This window comes from Anser anser (genome assembly GCF_964211835.1).
Source record: "Anser anser genome assembly, chromosome: 12".
In the NCBI taxonomy this organism is placed as follows: Eukaryota; Metazoa; Chordata; class Aves; order Anseriformes; family Anatidae; genus Anser; species Anser anser.
The window spans coordinates 9,035,711-9,055,468 of NC_139733.1; the positions used below are offsets into that span (position 1 = coordinate 9,035,711).

General features: G+C 47.6%; 2 protein-coding genes across 5 annotated transcripts in view; one reads left to right on the forward strand and one right to left on the reverse strand.

The window, feature by feature from the left end:
- Window positions 1-1,866: 1,866 nt before the first annotated feature.
- Window positions 1,867-9,762, reverse strand: TNNC1 (troponin C1, slow skeletal and cardiac type). Its single transcript, XM_083796311.1, has 6 exons — window positions 7,340-9,762; window positions 4,172-4,202; window positions 3,855-4,001; window positions 2,846-2,960; window positions 2,605-2,741; window positions 1,867-2,042 (listed from the first exon to the last, which is right to left on the reverse strand). The coding sequence occupies exons 1-6, from the start codon at window positions 7,361-7,363 to the stop codon at window positions 2,011-2,013; spliced, it is 486 nt and encodes a 161-aa protein (XP_083652437.1). The 5' UTR covers window positions 7,364-9,762; the 3' UTR covers window positions 1,867-2,010.
- A 371-nt stretch (window positions 9,763-10,133) lies between these two features.
- The window catches only part of NISCH (nischarin), a 29,252-nt gene continuing 19,627 nt past the window's right edge, over window positions 10,134-19,758 (forward strand). For 2 of the 4 annotated variants that reach the window (XR_014571723.1, XM_083796333.1), the window contains exons 1-4: window positions 10,135-10,337; window positions 15,138-15,221; window positions 15,512-15,694; window positions 19,016-19,064. Coding sequence is in view for 2 of the 4 variants with exons in the window: in XM_083796333.1 (XP_083652459.1) it covers window positions 10,254-10,337; window positions 15,138-15,221; window positions 15,512-15,694; window positions 19,016-19,064 (400 nt within the window). In the remaining 2 variants the exon portion in view is untranslated. Of the gene's footprint in view, window positions 10,338-15,137; window positions 15,222-15,511; window positions 15,695-19,015; window positions 19,065-19,758 lie in introns of all 4 variants that reach the window. The other 2 variants (XR_014571722.1, XM_083796334.1) reach the window with 2 other exon arrangements.

Consider the following 19,758-nt stretch of genomic DNA (forward strand, 5'->3'; position numbering starts at 1 on the left):
GTGTCCCTGACACCTTTCTGGGCTAGTCAGAAAGAAAAAGAAATCATTTTACAGCTGCGGCATTGCAATAGTTATGAGCATGGCTGAGGCCCGGGTGTCTGCACTTCTGTGCAGGTTTCCAGGCCTATGTAAAATGTTTCAGGTGTTTCCTTAGAAATAGCTCTCAGTGGGATTTGTGAAATGACTTGTGCTGCTTGGGAGGTGGAAAATTATAATCATAGAACCATCTAGGTAGAAGGAAAATCTTTAAGATCATCAGAGCAACAGGTTCACTGGAGACAGAAGACAGTAACAACAGTCTTTCCCACCACAACACTTCAACCCAACACCTTTCTTTATCTTCATTGGCTTCTGCTGCAGCTCTGCAGAATCATCAAAATCTTTGGGGTGAGCTCAGGGGGAAGGCAGGGAGCCATTGTCCCTTCTCAGAGCCTTTCTAAAGGAGACTCAAATGCAGGTGGGACTGAGGTGGGTTCCAGCTGGGGTGGGAAGGTTGGCATGACTCTTGCCTTTGGGTAGTAGCACTGAACGCACATAGAGAGATGCAGCACAGGCCCCTTGCTGGCCCCAGCTCTGCTCTGGCCCAGGAGCCAAGGCACCAAGGGCTCAGGATGCTCAGGGAGGCCTTCTGCGTCTTCCAGATGTTTGCATTAGGAGTATTCCTAAAATATCCTGGATTTTAAGGAAAATCTCCTGCCCAAGCTCATTTCCTTAGTTTCTTTGACGTTACAAACCCTGCTTGGGTAAAACATTTGGCACTAGTCCAGAGGAAAAACAGAGCTATGTCTTTCCAACCAACCACTTTTGCACCCTCGCATCACCAGTTTTAACCTCAAGCCTGCTTAGTTTGAATTAACAGTATTTCAGTACTGCCTTGAATGAGTACGTGTGTCAGATCAAAAACACAGCTGCTCAATGTGTTGTTTCCATGGAGAAGATGTGTTTTAAGAGGAAAGGAAGAAGCAAGGATGGTGGTGGCATCTCCCCTGGGGTCAAGGGCAGCACCTCCAGTGCTTGCACCAGAACAGCCTGGTGCTGTGTCCTGCCAATGTTTATTTTGCTTGGGTAAACGTTTGATTTTAGCAACATGAATGCAATGTGTGAGCCGTGCTGGGGTGTAATTCAATGGCAGGAGGCAGCTATGTGCAGGCAGAGCTGCTAATGCTGCAGGAATGCCACGCTTCCTTGGGAAGAGAGAAGACAGTGCCTGGGACGTCAGGGACAGTACGGCTCGTCTTCCTGAATTTGCTGCCACCCTGTGTGTGGCTCTTGAGGCTGTATCAGGGTCGTGCCCTGCTCAGAACCCCTGGGGCCCAAATGGATGTGATTTCTAAGGGCAAAATGGTGGGGTTCAGTTTTGGTGTGAGGTGCCATTGGGCCATGGTGCTGGTCTCTCACAGTGCCACCTCTTTTCCACAGGGCAGTGTGAGACTGGAAGAAGGCACCCAGTCTGGCTTAGGATTGGCTTTTATTAGTGTTTCCAGATAAAATAGAGGTATTACTTCTGTGTACACCACAGGGTAGACATCAGGATGGCGGGGAAGAGGGAGAGCCTCTGTCCCTTTGGGACAGCCGTGGTGACATTGGGGAGGAGAGGAGGTGTCTCTCACAAAGGGTTTTGTTGATGGCATAAGTGGTTGTTAATTCATGTTTCATCACTAAAATGCTACCAACACTCCAGTTAAAGCAGCAGGTACTAGTGCCGGCCCCTGCTGCACTCACCATGTGGGTTTGGTGAGTAGATGTGACATGACGGTGACACAAAATGGCGGCTTCCCGCCAGGCACTTGCAATACTGAGGAGCGTTGCCCTCAGTTGTGAGGTGCGGCCCTCGCCTAACTGCCAAGGAATGACCATCAGAGGCACTCGGTATCAACGCGCTTTATTTTCCTGATGGCCACCCTTCTCAGCACTCAGTCTTCATGCCGGTAGCCAGGGGATCGAACCCAGGAGCTGAGCCACGGAGCTGGAGGGGTTTAGGAGGTCCAGGCTGTTGATCCGGCCTTGGATTTATTCAACTCCCTTCATGAACTCCAGGAACTCTGCCAAGGGGGAGACATTGGAGACGAGGGCTGTTAGGTGGGACTAGAGTGCTTTCACAGCTGCTGGAGCACACTCTTGGCAGCCCTCCATAGCCATTTCTCTTTTTCCATCCCACCGATGTGCGAGAGGCCAAGGGATGGCTACTCCTCCCCTGAACGTGGCGAGAGCTCCTCGTGACTGCTGATGGAAATGTTAGCAGTGCCCGGGGTTGCCCTTGGCCACAGACTCAGCTCAGAAAGGGTCCAGGAGCCTTTTGGGCAGCACTGTATTCAAAAGAAGAGCCCTTCTGGGCTGGTGCTTGTGTTTAGGTGGCAGTAGAGGACGGGCAGGTCTCTGGTGAAAACCAGGTTTGCTTCACAGGGTCAGTGGAGAGAGTTAAGGGAGCCCCTGGTCCTTGCAAATGTTTTGCAAGTCTGAGAAACCCCCCAGCCCATAGAAAGCTGGACTGGGTATTGCCTAGCTCTGCCTGCACAACCTCACACCCGACCCTGGAGGCAAAACTGCAACCATGGGAGCTGCCAAGGGCTCACGAGCGAACTTCAGGCAAGAAAGACTCCTTACCATCGTAGTCAATCCTGCCATCGTTGTTTTTGTCCCCATCTTTCATCAGTTCTTCTATGTCGTCCTCAGTGATGGTCTCTCCGGTTGCCTGTAGCATGATCTTCAGCTCCTCGAGGTCGATGTAGCCATCAGCATTCCTGTGTGAGGACAGAAGAGCTCAGGAGGGGACCAACATGCTCGGGAGGGCAAGTTGGGGCCATTTCACCGCTCCCATCACCTATGTTGTGGTCATGGCTCTTACTTATCAAACATCCTGAAGAGATCTGAGAGTTCCTCTTCAGTTTTTCCTTTGCTGTCATCTTTCATACACCGGACCATCATAACAAGGAACTCATCAAAGTCCACAGTGCCACTGCCTGCGGGTGGAATAAACACCGTTGGGCAGTGAGTGGATGGGCAAAGCCAAGCAAGAGGTCAGTCTTCCCATTAGTAACTGAGGAACAAAACTCAGGCGAGCAGCCCCGCAGCTTGCAGGCTGCTGGAGTGAGTGAGTGAGGCCATGGACTGAATTTATCACATTTTTTACCTTTTCCAGTCATTTTTTTTTGCCAAGGTAAAATGAACTGAATGTGCTGCTGGAAGCACTGAGAAATGGGAATTCCTGCTATGGAGGTACCTGTCAGTCTCATCTAGATATTAATAACAAAAGCTCCAGGAGGCAGGTATTCATGCAGTGTATTTTTGCACCGGTAGTATAGTGCTGTTGTTTCCAACGACACCGAGACATTTCTCTCTTTGCCTGATTTTTAACTACTTCTTTATTTTCCAATTACTTAGTGTGATATTTCTGCCCAACCTGCACACTGTTTTTTGCATGTGTTTGTGCTGATTTAATCAATATTAACTGTTATTAATGTGTCCATGTGTATGTATGTACACATTCGAGCAGTGAAAGACCTCCCTGCTGATAGAAGTCGAATTGTGACATTTGTGAAATTCCAGTTGCTACATTCAGCCCCTTTATTAAACAGGTCCCAGCAATTTTGATGTAAGCAGTAATCTCCCCAAACTGATTCAAGCAGTCCAGTCATGATAGGGATAATCGTTTTTATCATGTTTATTAGCCTGGAAGTTTCATAAAGGAACCACACTGAGATTCTTGGGGTGCTCAGTGTCCATCAAAAGCCCAGCTCCGCAGGTTGCTCCCCACAGGCTGTGCGGTGCCCAGCACGGATCCTGCCCACAGGCAGCCGGCAGCACTGGGCAAGGGGACGGGGCTTGGGAGAGTTGAGGATATGACAATCTCTTACCATCCTCATCCACCTCATCAATCATCTCCTGCAGCTCCTCAGGGGTGGGGTTCTGCCCCAGCATCCTCATCACCTTCCCCAGCTCCTTGGTGCTGATGCAGCCATCCTCTGCCCCCAGCACGAAGATGTCAAAGGCAGCCTTGAACTCTGGGGAGAGAGGAGGAAGGAGATGTGTGGGTCTCACGCCACGACACAGCCCCAGGCTGGGGGGGCTCTCCCATGGGGGACACAGAAGCTGCCTGGAATGTGATCCTGGTGGATCAAAAGCCCTGGGAGCTTGTCTTTAGGCTGCCATGTCAGGTTAAAGATGCACCTACCATTTTTTTGTTCTTCTGTCAGCTGCTCAACCTGTAAGTAAAACACGGAGAGCAATTTATTTGTATTCTTTACCACCACTAATTGCTGATCCTAAAAGGGCTGCTCGCACATGGACTGGAGGTTCAACATCCTTTTCCCCATGGGCAAGACCACCCCCGCTAACTGTTTTTCAGCCTAGATTCAAGAAACTATCCAAAGCATTAAGATCTTGTCTACTTCCATCAGAGTCTCTGTTTATAAAGGTCTCTGCCTCCAGCCCTTTCAGCCTGTTTTAAGTATCCCCCTGAAGCCCAGCATTTGTGGGAACTCTTTGGTCTGTATATGCACCAAGCAACGTGGGCTCCCGGGGGTGAAATGGGGACGTGCCACAGATAGGTCACTGCACAGGGCGTACGGTTATCGCTGGTCCCTGAGCTGGCGTGCTGGGATGCGAAGTTAAACTGAGGCAGGTGGAAGCAGCTGGAAGAACTGGCCCATGGAGCCACCCCGTGTAGCTGAGATGGGCTGGCAGGTTGTTTCCAAATCCTGCCCCGACTCGTCCCCTGCCAGCCATCAGTGGGAGCTTATTACTTAGCCTGAATTAATGAAAATAATCAATGAAGAGAGCAAAGAGGAATCCAACAGCCCCTCTTGAAGTCAGTTTCTCTCTTTGGCTTTGCTCCTGTCTGCAGAGGGTGCTCAGCTCTGTCTGCTGACCCCACCACCATACCCAACCGCCCCTTCGGGCGCATCCATTCAAACAAAGACGTTTCCCTCCCACACTGGGTGTCAGCCTTTAGTGTCCCTGCACCCATCCCCAGCTCACGTGGCTCTGCGAAGCAAGCATGGTGCTTTTTGCCCCAAAGAGAAACAGTTTGGCAAAAATCAACAGGAAACCCTTCCTACTTGCAGCGAGAGGCAGGGAAAGTACTTTATCTTAGCAGAAAGCAGTCAGAGAGCCTTATCCAGCTCCCCTTGGAGCCCTTTTGGGGTGAGAGAGCCCTAACAACAGCAGCAGGACGAACCCCAAGCCCACTGCAGGTAACGTTTGGGTAGAGCGAGGGCAGCCACAGCTCGGCCGATGGCCGTGGCTGCGGCCGCTCGGGTAACCTGACCCTCTGGCTGTGCTCACTATTTATAAGCCCTGATGAGAGAGGTGCTGAAGATAAAGATGAGCTCTGTGATTGTTCCCAGGCTTTGGTATGCATCCTCGCAGCCTGTTATCCGGACACTTGTCCCTGGCACTGCTCTTAGCTCCGCTTAACAGAGCTGAAAAATGTTCCCGAAATAGCTTTGTGCTTGCACACCCTTATCTAGACATGAGTGGGTGAGACAAAAACCCATTGGGCTCTATGGTTGCACCAAGAAATCTGGCACAAATATAATGTTAATGTACGCCATCACAGGTTTGCTACCACTAATACATGCAGCAAATAACAAACCCTCACTTCCAAAGCATTTTTTGACTATCATATGCTGGATTTCTATAAAACTGAGGATGCAGAGCTGTGGAAATTAGATGTACTGTAACCATAGGGCGATGTGTTTATTGCAGAGCTTTCTCCCAAGCTGTTTATTGTGCCCTCTGGACATGGATGCTGTTCACAGCTTTATCCCTTTTTTTCCCACCACATCCTGTCTGGGGATGGCTTTCTCCTGTCGTGGGGTGGGAAGGCAGGCACCAAGCTCACAGAATTTTGCTTTTTCAGGTCTGATCCCCACCCTGCATTTCCATTTGAACTTGGGCAGGAAAAAATTAAGTTCTTGACATTCCCCCACCCTCCCCACCCCCAGGGAAATGCTTTCCTACAGTTAAAAATCTTGGGAATTGATCCACGAAAAAGCTGTCGGTCTCAGCTGTGCCTGCCCCGTTTTGCCTATTTTTATTTATTCATTGCCTTTAAACCAGCAGCAAAATCCCTACTGGAGCCCACCAATCCTCAGAGCTCGTCTCCCTGACCGAGGATTCTGCCTGGGGTACGTCTGGGGTACCCAAGGTAGGAAGGAGGTTTGGGGTTGAAGTCCACATCTTTCAGCTAGGGCTGTCCTGCTTTTTCACCCGTTTGGGGATAGAAAGGCACCCCAGCCTTTCTTCCTGATCACATGCCAGGGGTCCCTAAACAATAAGGCAAGGATCTGTTCCTTGAGCCACAGGGAACACGATTCGTTAAAAAGTTTAATTAGAGGGGGCTGGCTTGTTGATTTTACAGGGCACATTCTTCTCCCTCTTGTGTGCTTTTTGGGGCACTCTGCACATTCGCATGCAGCCTTTCCTCGTTCCTTTTGCACTGCCCAGGTCACGGAGGGGCAGCTTTACAGGCTCAAGGCTGGCCAGGGGACGGGACAGGTGGCAGCGTCTGGTTGTTTTCTTCAGTGTTGTTTCACCGAGCAATACCCTTTTTCCCTCTAAAATGCTTGGAATTAAAATAGTGCTTGTAGGATGTATTCTTCAAGCTCTGAGTTAAAAGCAAACCTGACCATCTGTATATTAAAAAAAAAAAAAACAAAAAGCACCCCAAAGCTCTTACACGGTATTTTAATTCCAGGCACCCAGTAGTGATTCACGCAATCCAGGATCTATTTTCATCCTTATCCCACCCGCACGTCGCTCTCTGTCTAAGTTACAGGATGATCCCTTGTTATGGACCAAAGCTGGGGTTTGCCTGGTGAGTGCCGCGGCAGCTGTTGGGATGCTCGGCATTCCCGGGGAGTGTCTCCCCCAGCCTGGATTTCTGCGGAGCAGGCAGCGGGGCGATAGGAGCGGCGAGGCAGAGGGGGGCATCGGGAAATACTTGAGCAAAGCGGAGGGTTTTTTTTCAAATCTCATAGGAAAGCGTTCAGCTAAGGAAGGGGGAAATTGGGTAAAAGCGCTCTTGGACTGTAAAGCACCAGAAACAAGAGGGTGAGGTTGAACCCATGCAAATCACATTTCCACCCATGCAAATCATCTTCGTGTTGTGGGAAGCACTGCTCTGCTGTGATTTGGCTGAAACCAGCAGCCAGCCCGGACACCTCCAAGGTTTTGCCAAGACATTTAACTGCTCAAAGTTAGGAGGTTCGTACTGATGAGGGCAGCGTGAAACCTCCCGAGCCATCCCCGTGTCCTCGGTCGCTAGAAGACGCCACCCGATAATTCTCCCTTCTTATTCCGTCCCCCCAGACGCGCAGCCCCGAGGGCAGACACTCACCGCTGCCTTGTAGATGTCATCCATGGCTGATGGGGAGGGTGGGCGAGGGGCTGGGGGACGTCACCGTCACGCTCTGCTGCTGCTGCCCCGCCGGCCCGGCTGATATAGGGGGCCGTGGCCAGCCCCGGGGGTGTGACAGCCCACCACGTCCCGGCCCCGCAGGAATGCCTCTCCTGCGTGCCTCGGGATGGGGACGCTGCCGAGCTGCCCCAGCTCCAGACTCTCCTCGTGACTTCGGTGGGGGAAGGATCTGGCCCCTTCAGCTGGCTCTCGCTGAGCTATTGCGGGGCTTGGCTGTCCTGGGACGCGTGCCACCATGTCACTGCCACCTATCGCTGCCTATTACCCCCCCAGCGAGCTGCCTTAGGAAGACAACCCGGTGCCTAACCGAAACGGGCAGTGTGGGAAAGGCAACATTTCCCTCCTGAAATATCTCCAGGGGCACTGGGGGCCTGTCCCCTATGCTGGCTGTCCCCAAGCCCTGGGGACAATGTCCTTGGACGACCCTCGGCACCATGGCCAGGAGAAATGTGTGGTCCTGACGCTGCACCAAAGAGCAGCATGGAGGCAAACTGGGAGGGCTTCCTGGCTTTTCTGCGTTTAGCTGAGACTGCACAAAATGGGAAAGGTGTAGGCTGCCCAGTGGTGCTTTCTGTCTGGGTTAATTCACCGTTCTTTGGGAAACTCTGACTCTTGGCACCCAAACGAGGCACTGCCCCATCCCCGTGGTGGACGGCCAAAGCCCACGTCCCTGGGCTCACGGAGGGTTTACGAAGGCTCCTGGGTGCTGACCTGTTTTTCCTGTGCAGGTAAAAGCCTTTTAGTCCACAATCACCCAAACAAAATCTCGCTTTTTGGTGATTCAGGACTCCCTCTTGTGTCCAAAGGCATCACAGATGGCTCCCGCATCTCCGGGTGACGAGGCCTGACCTCATGCTAGCTCGCGTCGGCATTAACAAAACTGCAAATAGGAATGCAGCTGTTGGGTCGCATCTCTTCCAAAAATAAAACCCACCTGCTTTTAACAGAAATAATGCTGCATGCAAAAAAAATAAAAAAAAATAAAAAAAATCGTTGTCCCTGTTGAATGCCAAGCTGAAGTGGCTCTAACCAGTGCCCGGTGGTGTTGGCAGCAAGAAGCCAGGGCACAGCTGGGTGCGGAGGGCACAGGAGCCTCTGCGTCAGGGGCATGGCGAGGTTTTGCAGTCACAAAATAGCAATTCGCTGCAGAGCCTGCTACGGAGTGTGCCTCTGCAGGCACCCACTCTACAGCGAGGCTCAGCATTAAAAAGAAAAATAGTTGCATTTAAGGAATTAATTTTTAAAGCGTGCTACTCTTTGGAATTGGAATAGGTTAGTATCTTGCTTGTCTCGAATATGAGAAAATGCAGAAAAAGCTGGTTTTCATGGCAGGGCAGACGCTGTTGGCAGAGTCCCACTTTCCCGGCTGAGAACAGCCCCAGGATGCGGCAGGATGCATCCAAGGCCGATGTTTATCCCCACAATGTCCCTTTAGGTTTTCTTTTGCAGACAGCTGCAACCCCACTGCAAACCACACGTTCAGTAGGGCACATACAAGGAAATCTAAAGCCCAGATAAATTGTGGCTTTAGTGGAGGCCAGAGGTGTTTGCAGGGCCACCAGCATCCCCCATCCTGCACTTGGGAAGCTGACATCCCATGGGGAAAAATAATCCAGGATTTTGTTGCTACCTGAACGTGTCTTGCTTTCAGGAACAATCAGAGGATGCTTAATTAAAGTTGCTCTCCAAAATTACTTATTAGCTCACCTCTCAGCAGCACCGTGGGGCAGCACTAGGAAATCCCTCCTGAACTGCCTTTTCTATTTGTGCCTTCTCCTTACACATATTGTCTGCCAGATGAGACCAAGGAAAAGCACACTGGGGTGAAAATAAAAACAGACCTGTTTGCAAGGTAGCACCAGGCAACTTTGTCACAGCGCTGCTGCAGTGCCTCCACCCCACGCAGAAGTGTCCCAGCCTTCAGCAGCACGTGGTGGCCACAAATCACGAAATCCCCACCAAAAGCTGCACTAAACAGCACCACATAGCACACAGCACAGTACCACGTTGCACCACACTGCACAGTGCTGCGTTGCATTGCATTGCACAGAGCTACGCTACACAGCACCACGCTGTATTGCACAGTGCCATGTTGCATTGCACAGCAGTGTTGCATTGTAAAGCACACACTGTGTTGCGCAGCGCCACGTTGCATTGCACAGCACACACGGTGCTGCATTGCACAGCACCGTGCACACGGCATTGCACAGCTCCCACCATGCTGCATTGCACAGCATGGCAGAGCACACGCCGTGCTGCATTGCACAGTACAGCACAGCACGCACGGTGCTGCATTGCACAGCACCGTGCACACGGCATTGCACAGCTCGCACCATGCTGCATCGCACAGCACAGCAGAGCGCATACCGTGCTGCACTGCCCAGCACCGTGCACACTGCACTGCACAGCTCACACCGTGTTGCATTGCACAGCACTGCACAGCTCACACCGAGCTGCACCCCGCACCCCCGTTGCATTGCACAGCCGCAGCACGCCCCCACCCCCCGGGGCGCCCAGCACGCATGCGCACCCGCTTCCCCGAGCCCCGCCCCGCTGCCCGTAGCCCCGCCCCTCCCGGGCTCTGGCCTCGGGTCCCGCCCCCCCCACCCCCCCCGCGGCAGCCCCGCGCCTGCCAATAAGAGCCCGGGGGCGGGGCCCGCCGCCCTGTGGGGGCCGAGCCAAGATGGCGGCGGCGGCGCGGGGCGGGCCGGGGGCCGGGGCGGGCGGCGGCGGGCAGCGGGGGGCGGCGGCGTGAGGGCGGCGGGGCCCGACCCGACCCGACCGACCCGGCCCGGCCCGGCCCGGCCCGTCTCTGCGGCCTTCTCCCGGAGCCATGCAGGCGGTGGCGGGCGAGGACGGCGAGGAGCTGCCGCGGGAGGCCCGCGTCCTGGGCTCGGAGCTGGTGGAGAGCTACACGGTGCGCGGCGGGGGGGCGGGGGGAGCGCGGCCCCGGGGCTGTGCGCGGGTCCGTCGGGGGGCTGGAGGAGCCCGGGGCCGGGCTGGGCGCAGCGCGCTGCCGTGCCTCGAAGCCAAGGCGCTGCGGAGCCCCTGGGCAAGCAGGGCACCGGGTAGGTCGGGGCTGCGCTGCTTCCTCCCGTCCTGAACAAAAGAGACGGCGAGCAGCGGTTTTGTCGGGGAAGCAGGTCGGTTTGCCGTGCGTAACTTTGATTTATTTGTTTCTTTTCTCACCCGGCTGCGTTGTGCCAGGAGTTAGTCGGCCTGTTTTTCAGGAAGAAGCTCGTCACCAAACAAACCTCAGCATAATCGCACGCAGAGCGTCTCAGGCACGCCGCCCTGATAGTTATGTAATTAACAGTGTTTACTGCTCCTGCCTTACTTAGCGTGACCTGGATGGTCCTTTTTTTGTCAAACGCATGCAGTGACCTCTGGCTTCTTCCTGCCGAAGGAGCTGAAAGGGAGAAAAAGGAAAGGAGAGCAGTGTTGTAGGGGAGCAGTGCTTGTAAGCAGTTGCATGTTATTGCTACAAGTCGTGCTTCGGGTTACTGCCACCCAGAAGGGTCCCAGAGAAAACTTGACCAGCAGGAGAGCAACTCCTTAGTTCAATAGGACAGAATTTACACAGCTGAAGTACACAAAGAGTTTAACTCCAGACTGACAACCCCGAACTGTCTTTGTTTGGGCATGGCTGCCGGTGGCGAGTGGCCGTGTTTACAGACCTGTACAGAAATTCACTCAGCCTTCAGGGGACTAGGTTGTTAGAAGCTTGAAAAAGGCTCTTGGAAATTATTTCACCTCTGTCTGGCAACTTAGCTGCATGATGTGCTTTCACAGGAACTGTGCTGCTGCTGCGCCACCGCAGGACTCTGCTAGGATGTGGTTCAACCCCCAGCAAGTTTGTTTTCAAAGTCCCGTGTCGGCTGAGAGCGGTTAATGTTAGCGTTAAGGATTTTCATGAGTATTTTTTAATACCTGTGAATGGGAAATTCAGGTGAATTTGAGGAAATGTCCAAATGTTATCTGTTCCCCCTCTCTCTTGGAGGTTATGGACACAGGGTGAAATCTTAGCTACAGGTACTGTTCAGCAAACCAGCTCACGGCTGGGGATAACAGCAGCTAGGCTGATGGCAGTGTATTTTTTCAAGGCCTGATTTCTTTTTTTTAGTGACTAGAGTTCTGGAAATATGCTGTTTTAGTTCCACTTTTCTTGGGGCCTGTAAAAAATAGTGTGTTTGGAGGGCAAGATTTGCCAGTAACTGGTCCTGATGTGATTCTCTCGCTGCAGGTTCAAGAGAGCCAAAGCATTAAGCTTGCCTGTGTGTACAGCTGTGGAAACTGTTAGCAGGACTCCAGACCTGCAGCCAGCCTGTATGAGAAGGCCCAAGCCATTAGAAATGCAGGAGTATTTTTAAATTAAAACAGAAATGATTTACACAAGGTGGGGTGGTTTGCAAACACTGGCATTTGGTGTTTAAAATTCAGTTTTGTGACATTGAGGACCTGACAGGCCTGTACTGGAGCAGAAGTGCATGTATTAGGTGGTGTAAAAGTTGGTTAAATCTGGTAAAGGTTAGAGAGACAACACTGGTAGCAAGGTGTACCTTTACCCATCAACATGTAGCAGTCGGGATAGCGGTGGTCTTATTTACACGCTTGTCTTTGAAAGAAGTCCCCTGCGTATGCTGGTCCAGCTAGATGCTGACCGAAGACTGGCTGTCTGCTGGAAGGCCTTGAGGTTGCCAGTGCTTCGTTTCCTGCTATGCATTTGTTTGGCCTAAAGTCACTTTCCTGCCTTTCCTGTCTTTTGCAGCTGTTTTTAATATAAATACTAGCTTTGATATTTAAGGAAAAGACTGTGGCTTCCTTGAATGGGTGTGAACTGTCTCCCTGCTTGAGGAGGCAGGGAGGAGGAGATGTGGTTGTGTCACTGTTCTGTAATTTGGGACCTAGTAGCTGCGGTTGCACCTGTGCCCCAGGCTTTGTGTGGCTGTGGGCAGTTCTGTCACATACTTGTTCTCTTGACAGTACCGAAGTTTGGAGCTAGAAGTTGCCAAGTTGCAGAAATGCAAGTTCTCCATGTAAAACAAGAAGAGCAGTTGTTTGTCGCCTATACATAAAATAGACAAAAGGCAGTCTGGGATCAGAGATGTTCAGCAACATCTGGTTTAAAAGCTATACGTCCTATTTTTTTAGTAAGCATTTCAGTTCTTAAAAATGTAGGGAGATGAAAGGCATGCTGTGTGGGGAGAGCATGCTTAACTGTGAACTCTTTGAAGTAACTAGCAAGAAAATAATGAAAAAATACAGCTCTAGGTATGGTAAACACTTTCCAAAGAGATAAATTTATAGAAAGGCATAGAAAATTTATTACACAGAATCATTTAGTAGAAACACTGGGAGGTGGGTTTCCAGGCTGCCAGCCTGGGGATGCAAATGCTCTCCCATCGATCCGGATGGAAACATGGTCTGTTGTAAATGCAGGTGGAGACTTCGCATGGCAAATTGCGCTGTCTGGGAGGTGGTGCAGCATTTCTTCGTCTCCCTGTGCATGCCTCCTAGCAGTCGGCTCGATGAGTAGGCAGGCATGCAGGAACCTTAATGTCAGCTCTTGGCCTTGTCATTGTTAGCGTGCCCAGTTGGGCAGGTACTTGGATAGCTATCTGGATTTTTTTAAACCTAAGGATGTTTGTTTGTTTGTTTTTGCTTTAAAGTGATTGATTTCTGAATTGAAGCATGTCTCAAACACACAAGCTTCGTGTGTATTCATCAAGGTAATGGCAGCTGGTGGATTAATGTGAGATCTGTTCCTGTCACTCCGCGTACTGGTGCGGTCCGAGGGGCGAAGACGTGCATCGGGCTGTGTTCTGTGTGGGGGACGCTGTGGCTTTTTAGAGACTTCATTTGAGGAATTGCATTGGTGCATCTAAAACATCTGCCTTGGATGTTTTCCTGACCAGACTGCCTGTTTGGCTCGGTGCTCTGTTTCTGGAAGTGGTCAGGGCTTGTCACTTCAGCAAAAGGGAACGAAGCCTTTGTTATGTTTGCTGTGTTGTACACAGAGCAGAGGTGTATTGCTTCCTTGTCTGATGAGCTATCAGCTGGGAGCTGTGCAGTGTACTGGGTTTTCAGTGTCTGATCTGAGTTTCTATTCATTGTATATTCAGTCTGAATTGCATTTAGCTGTGCTGCTTGATCTGCCATAATTTAGCACAGTCAGTGTTTAAAATGAACTAGTGTTTTTATTATGGCTTCTGTGCATAGCACTCTTTTAGTTCTCAATTTTAACAAAAGGTTTCTTTGAGTCCCCCCTCTTTCATCAGGGTTACGAGGTACTTTAGAATACTCGGGTTATTCCTGTTCTAGTTTGTCATCAGCATAGTGAATAATCCTGGTCGGCAGTTTCCTAACACAACGTGATGGGAAATCAGTTGCAGGCCTTAATTGAGATTGTAATTCTGTGTAGGCATTTGTCTGTGTTTTCAGTACTCATCCGAGCACTGACGTGTCCCTTGCTCTGTGCACTAGTCAGACATCTTGTTTCGGTGCTCTGCAGGACTTGGGTTTTGTTCAGCAAGCCTGTGCATCAGATGCTTACAAAATACGAGATACAGTTCCACTTTTAAAATACAAGAGGTATGCTGTTTAATGTCTGGTACGCTGCTGGTCTGGACTATGAGTAAGTGAAAACTGGCTGCATTTTATGTAACAGGCTGAAAATCAACTCAGCTTTTTGTTTCCTCGAGTGGAATGACCAGCTAGGCGTGCATCATTCTTAGGGTAGCAACCAGTCAGATCTGTGTGATCTGCGATAGGAATCGAGTTCTGAGCGGTATTAAATGCTGCTGAGATTTGATTATGATTTTTTTCCCACGTAATGAAGTTGGATTGGATACGTTGAATTTGTTTTCAAGCTGTTGTAGAACTGGTTCTGCTGAGCCTTGTCTTTTTCTACTTTGTGTTTTATGTCCTATATTTCATGTTTCTTTGAGATGGTTTGTTTCTGGTTTGTCCAAAGGTGGATTGTGGGCTTCCTACAGAATCGCTAGTGTTCAACTGGGGAGGTCACCTGCAATGAAAATTTTGAGCTGAGTCTCTTTGGTACATGCGTAGTTAAAATATTTAACTGTAGTTAGAATAGTTTTGTCTAAAGAAATATTAGGTTGCTTTAGAGAGTTGTAATGAATATTTGGGCACGATTGTAACAGGAAGCTGCATTATATGTGCTTTATCCCAAAATGAATTAATTAGTTAACATGGAGCCAGCTAGAGGATTTGCCTAGCTTCCTGAAGAGCTGAGCACCAGGTTCCGGCTTAACTGTGAAGTGATGGCAGGATGCCTGCCAGGTTCTTCTGCCTGCTGCACAACTTGGTAGATTGAGGAAGGGATGCTGCTATCTCAGGCTTCTCATGGGTAGCTATGGATACTGACTTGGCTAGCAGTAAAGTTGAGAAAAATAGTTTAGAGATTTTATTTGTTTTAATCTTTGGTTTGCAAAAATAACTGTTGCTTTAAAATAAAAAGCATCCACATGTTTTTGTTTGCAGAGCAGCCTTGTGAATGAGATTAGGCATCCGACATCAGCAAAGTCACCTTAGAGTTTGGATTAGCTTTTAGTTAACTAAAAGATTAGATGTAGATTAGATCTACATACTGTGTGAATGTAGGATTGCCTTGTAGTGCTACATTAGCCTCTACGTATCAGCTTTTCTTTGAGACAAATGCTTTTGCAGTTCCTTTACTTTACATGCTTTGTTTCAGGTATACATCATTCAGGTCAGTGTTGGCAGTCATCAGTGGACAGTCAAACATCGTTACAGTGATTTCCATGACCTGCATGAAAAGGTAAGGATATTAAAACCATGGCCTTGGTCTCTTACAAAACTGTTTGTGGAGCTTTGTATGGAATATAAATTTTTTCCTCAGAGCAAGAATATCTGCTAGATGCCATCTGGACTGCACTAATGTTTTTTTTGGATGAGCAAAATCATATGCCTATGTTACATTCCCCTCTTCAACTGTGGTATATTGGCATGGACAGTCTTAGCCTCAGTCAGAAGCCTGTATCTTTGTTCAGCTGCATCTTTTGTGCAAGTTCAGACTGAACTGCAGTAACTCTGGTCTTTGTCTTTCAGCTTGTCTCAGAAAAGAAAATAGATAAAAATCTGTTACCTCCAAAGAAGATTATTGGAAAAAATTCCAAAAGCCTGGTGGAGAAAAGACAAAAGGAATTAGAAGTCTACCTGCAAACTCTTCTATCCAAGTTCCCTGTTACTGCCCCAAAAGTTCTGTCACACTTCCTACACTTTCATTTATATGTAAGTTATGTTTTTAGCATATAAAATGCAGTCCTGAGTGTTTTTCCTCAGTTCTGACTTGAACAGAACTCTGTGCAATCTTTACAAAATAACTGAAACTGCTCTTTTTCAGCATTTTGCATAATGTGATAGAAGCATTTTTAAGGTGTTTTCTGACACTAACTTTATGGCAGCAGATACTGTCCCTACCCACAGTACTTGCCAGCACAGTAAGATCAGAAAATAAATACTGGCAGAATAGTGGGAAGCTGTGAATAAATCTGCAGCTGAATTGGTTGTTAGGCTGAAGTCAACAGTGCTGGCTCTCAGAAGGAACATTACATAATTGATCTGCCGCCTCCCCCACTTGGCGGTTAATGGTTGGAGCTGTGGTTCCCACTGAAACAGTTTCCAGTAGACCAAATGAAGAAAAATAGCTCTTCTCCAGGAGAGCATGCTGATGGAGTGGCCTCTGGAGAAATGGCTCCAGCCAGCAGACAGTGTTACAGCGAGGAATGCTTGGAGTAAGAAGTCAAGGCTTGCTTTCATGTTCATACTGCAAATTGTTTATTCATCTCTTGTGTATAATTAGGCTTTTTTGTAGCATGGCATCATGTTGTAAGGGGGAGTGTGGACTTCTTATAAAGAGGAAAATGCACTGGAGAGCTCGATGGAAAGAGAGAACAGTAATTGCTTTGGGGTGGGATGTGCTGAGATGGCCCTTTATGGTTTCATATAAAGGCTTCAGAAATGAGTCACAAGTGATCCATTAGGTCTGTTGATTAAGCCTTAGCAACAAAAGAAAAAAATTATTTAAATTGTGTTTCATGCACATAAGTGTCCTGGTGAGAGTTTATAGTTCAAGTCCGATAAAACAGTAGAAGGTTTGCTCCATAGTGTTGCTATTGCCGTGCAGAGTTGATTGAGAAGCAATAGTTTGTATTGTGATTGAGTCCTCTGAAGTGGTTTAGAGGTTTTAAACTTACGAAAAATGTGCTTGGTGACATAGGGACAGTTCCGCACAGATGGAAGAAGCTTCCTGATTCCTGGGAAGTTGCATAATTTCTTTGCTCTGCGGCTGTTCTCTCTCGAATGTTCTGATGTTCCATTAATGTTTCAGTGCAGCAGCTTCAACAAAGGTTTTTTTGCAGACTGAACTTCTTATTTCCTCTCCTGTTTTTCAGCCAGACTATTTTTTTTTTGTTCAGCTGTAATGTTCATCCTTTTATCTTTCTTTCCCAGAGATCTAGCATTATTTGGGTATGAATGCTTCACTGTTTCTATGCTGCACTTGTGTTTTAGAAAAGAGTGTTCCTTAATATAAATTTCTTTGCTATTATAGGGGAATCTGGGTTAAAGTATGAACTCCAACTCAGTTGTTTTTGCTTGTAACTTCAGAGTACTTTTAAATATTCACAAAAAGTTAGCTATTCAGCAGTAAAGCTAAATATTTACCATAGCAATTCTACTGGAAAGCTATCTTCCTGCAGAACTTTGATCTTTGAAAATATCGGACAGACCACATGCTCTCTTGAGGCAGCATGATCCTTGTTATTATAGCCTTATTAGCTTACAAAGTAAGGCTGCGATGTTTCTTGTTTATTCTTATTTGTAGTATTTCCAGTGAAGATTGTTCAATTTTATTTCTAAGGTTAATAGAATTAAATGGAATAGAAACAGGTAGCTATCAGAAAGATATTTAAAACACTTGACATACAGCAAGGAAAAGCCAGGTACAGCTTGGCGAAGAGCAGCAGTAGCATGTGATGGTTAGCAATGCAGAACATCACTTTGGCATTGAATAGGACGTCTGCAGTGATGCAGGGATCCTCGTTTTGTTGCAATCTTACATTTTGTCTTACCTTAAAAGATTTGGTTTAACTTTCAGATAGCTTTTGCAAGAAAAGGATGGAGTGCTCAAACTGCTGTTCGGAGGCAACTGCAAACAGCGGACTTCTGTGGGGCTGAAGCATGTCAGTAGTTGGAGCTAAGACAGAGGTCTCTTGTGGGTCTGACAAAGGAATAGAGTAGCTTTCTTTTGCGTGCTAGTCACTGAACAGTCCAAGCCATAATCTTGTTTCAATTATAAACATAAAAAAAAAAGTCTGCTCTGTCCCCCAGATGGTGAGAGGGATACAGAGAGTATAGTTTTCGATTAAGCATGCGTGCTAGATGAGTGAAATTGGTTGTTTCAGAATAAGAGTCAGAATTGTTGACTTCTGTTTGGAATGCAGCTTCTTCTGGCTTGTTGTTACCAAAACCGTGATGTGGAGGCTTTGTTCGTTTTCAGTGAGTGGGGTTTCAGTTATATTAAGAATGTGCATTTCTAAAATGTTTGCCTAAGCGAATGAGCTGAAATGTTTCAGACGTTCTGTGGATTTATACTCTTACAAATCATAAGGGATTTGTCAGTGAAGTAAACTCATGAAATATTCATTTTGCAATGATCCGTAATATCTGTTTACATTTAGCAGCTACATTAAAATGAAATGTGTGTGTCTAGGGGAAGCTTCACTATCACAAATGGTTTTATTTTGTACCTTTTGTGTGCCTTTGAGAGAGAACTGTTGGAAATACTTGGAACTATTTCTGAACTTCCACAAAGCGTTTGGCTTTTACGGGGAGAAGTATGCTCAGGTGGGAAATAACTGTTCTGATCTTTGTGCACCTTCAGATTTAGGAAGAACAAATTCCTGCATTGAGTTTTCACCATTTTCCTTTCATCCTGGAGTTGTCAGTGGCTGGAATGGAAGTTGACCTCCAGGGGAGGTTCAGGATGGCAGAGAAGATAGAGAATAAGGAAAAAGGCTTTTGAGCTGCTCTCTGCAGTGAGCTTAATAGAGAGCTGAAGTCCAGAAGCCTAATTACTTTTTATCTTTCCCCTGTAGGCTTGTTAAAGTAGAGCTCATGCAATATTGGCATTCTGAGGAAATGCTGAGTGCTTGATGCACTTAGGTTATTCTCCAGAATGTTAAAATACCTGTTCTTTGGAGAACACTATGCTGGTAATAGCTTCTTCAGAACTGAGCTTTCAAGCTGGGCCAATGACCACTAGCAATAGTTGCTCTTGCTGTTGTTGCCCTTTTAATATATGCAGAATCTGATTGTTTGAAAGAAATTAAGTATATTCAATCTTGGAAATATCAAATTAAATAATTTCAGGTAATTTTTATGAAATATTTTCAAGTGATAAAGAAATCAGTATGACAAGGTCAGTTTATTTCTGTTTCAAAGAAGTGCACCGTAGCAAAAATAGAGAAACCAGCAAAGCTGCACATTGGAAAAATTGCAACTAGAAGTGTGTGTATGACAGACCTGATTATAATGGTTTATTCTTTGCAGGAGATCAATGGGATCACTGCTGCGTTGGCTGAAGAGCTCTTTCACAAAGGTAAAGCACTTGCAAGAATTTAACTGGGAATGAAGAGAGAAGTTTCCTCTACCTCCATGCATTCGTATACCCGTGATATTTAATTTCCAGTCAATTACATATCTGAGTCTTTGATTTCAAAATCTGAGACTTCAGCTTTTTCTTGCTTTTTGCACTTTGATTCAAGCTGCAATTTGGGAGGAACTGTAACAGTAATGCAATTACTCTCGGAAATGAAACAAATTGGTGAATTCATGTTTTGAAAAGGGCCTACTAGTTTGTTGTTAAAGGGTAGGTTGTGGTACTGGTGAGCAGAAGTTTTCATTAAGCTTTTCATCTTGGTGTGTTGTATAACCTGTAGGGAAGTTTGTATTATCTCAATGAGTGCTGATACAATGTGTGTTAAAAGCAAGAAATCAATTTACATGTCTAAATTAATATTATTGTTCCAGATAAGGGAAAATAAATAAAGGACTTTTCTGATGCCAGCAGATGAAAATGTGATGCACTTCCTATAACTGCAGTAGCTCTGTTAGGCCATTTAATGGCAGGAGGTGTACAAAATGATTAAACATTGCTTATTTTGTTTTGAAAGACATTCTAGATGCTACTGTGTTGCAGATGGCTGAGGTGCTGGGTGAAACATGTTTCAGATTGTTCTGACAGTAAATTAACTTTAGGTACAGCCATTTCAGAGCGGCTACCCAGCAAATTT

What these genes read in the sequence shown, in the direction of transcription:
- TNNC1 (XM_083796311.1), bottom strand. Translation starts at nt 7,363, where the DNA reads ATGGATGACATCTACAAGGCAGCG. An exon ending in ATGACATCTACAAGGCAGCG is followed by an intron (nt 4,203 to 7,339) that starts GTGAGTGTCTGC and finishes TTTTACTTACAG; the next exon opens with GTTGAGCAGCTGACAGAAGA. An exon ending in GACAGAAGAACAAAAAAATG is followed by an intron (nt 4,002 to 4,171) that starts GTAGGTGCATCT and finishes CTCTCTCCCCAG; the next exon opens with AGTTCAAGGCTGCCTTTGAC.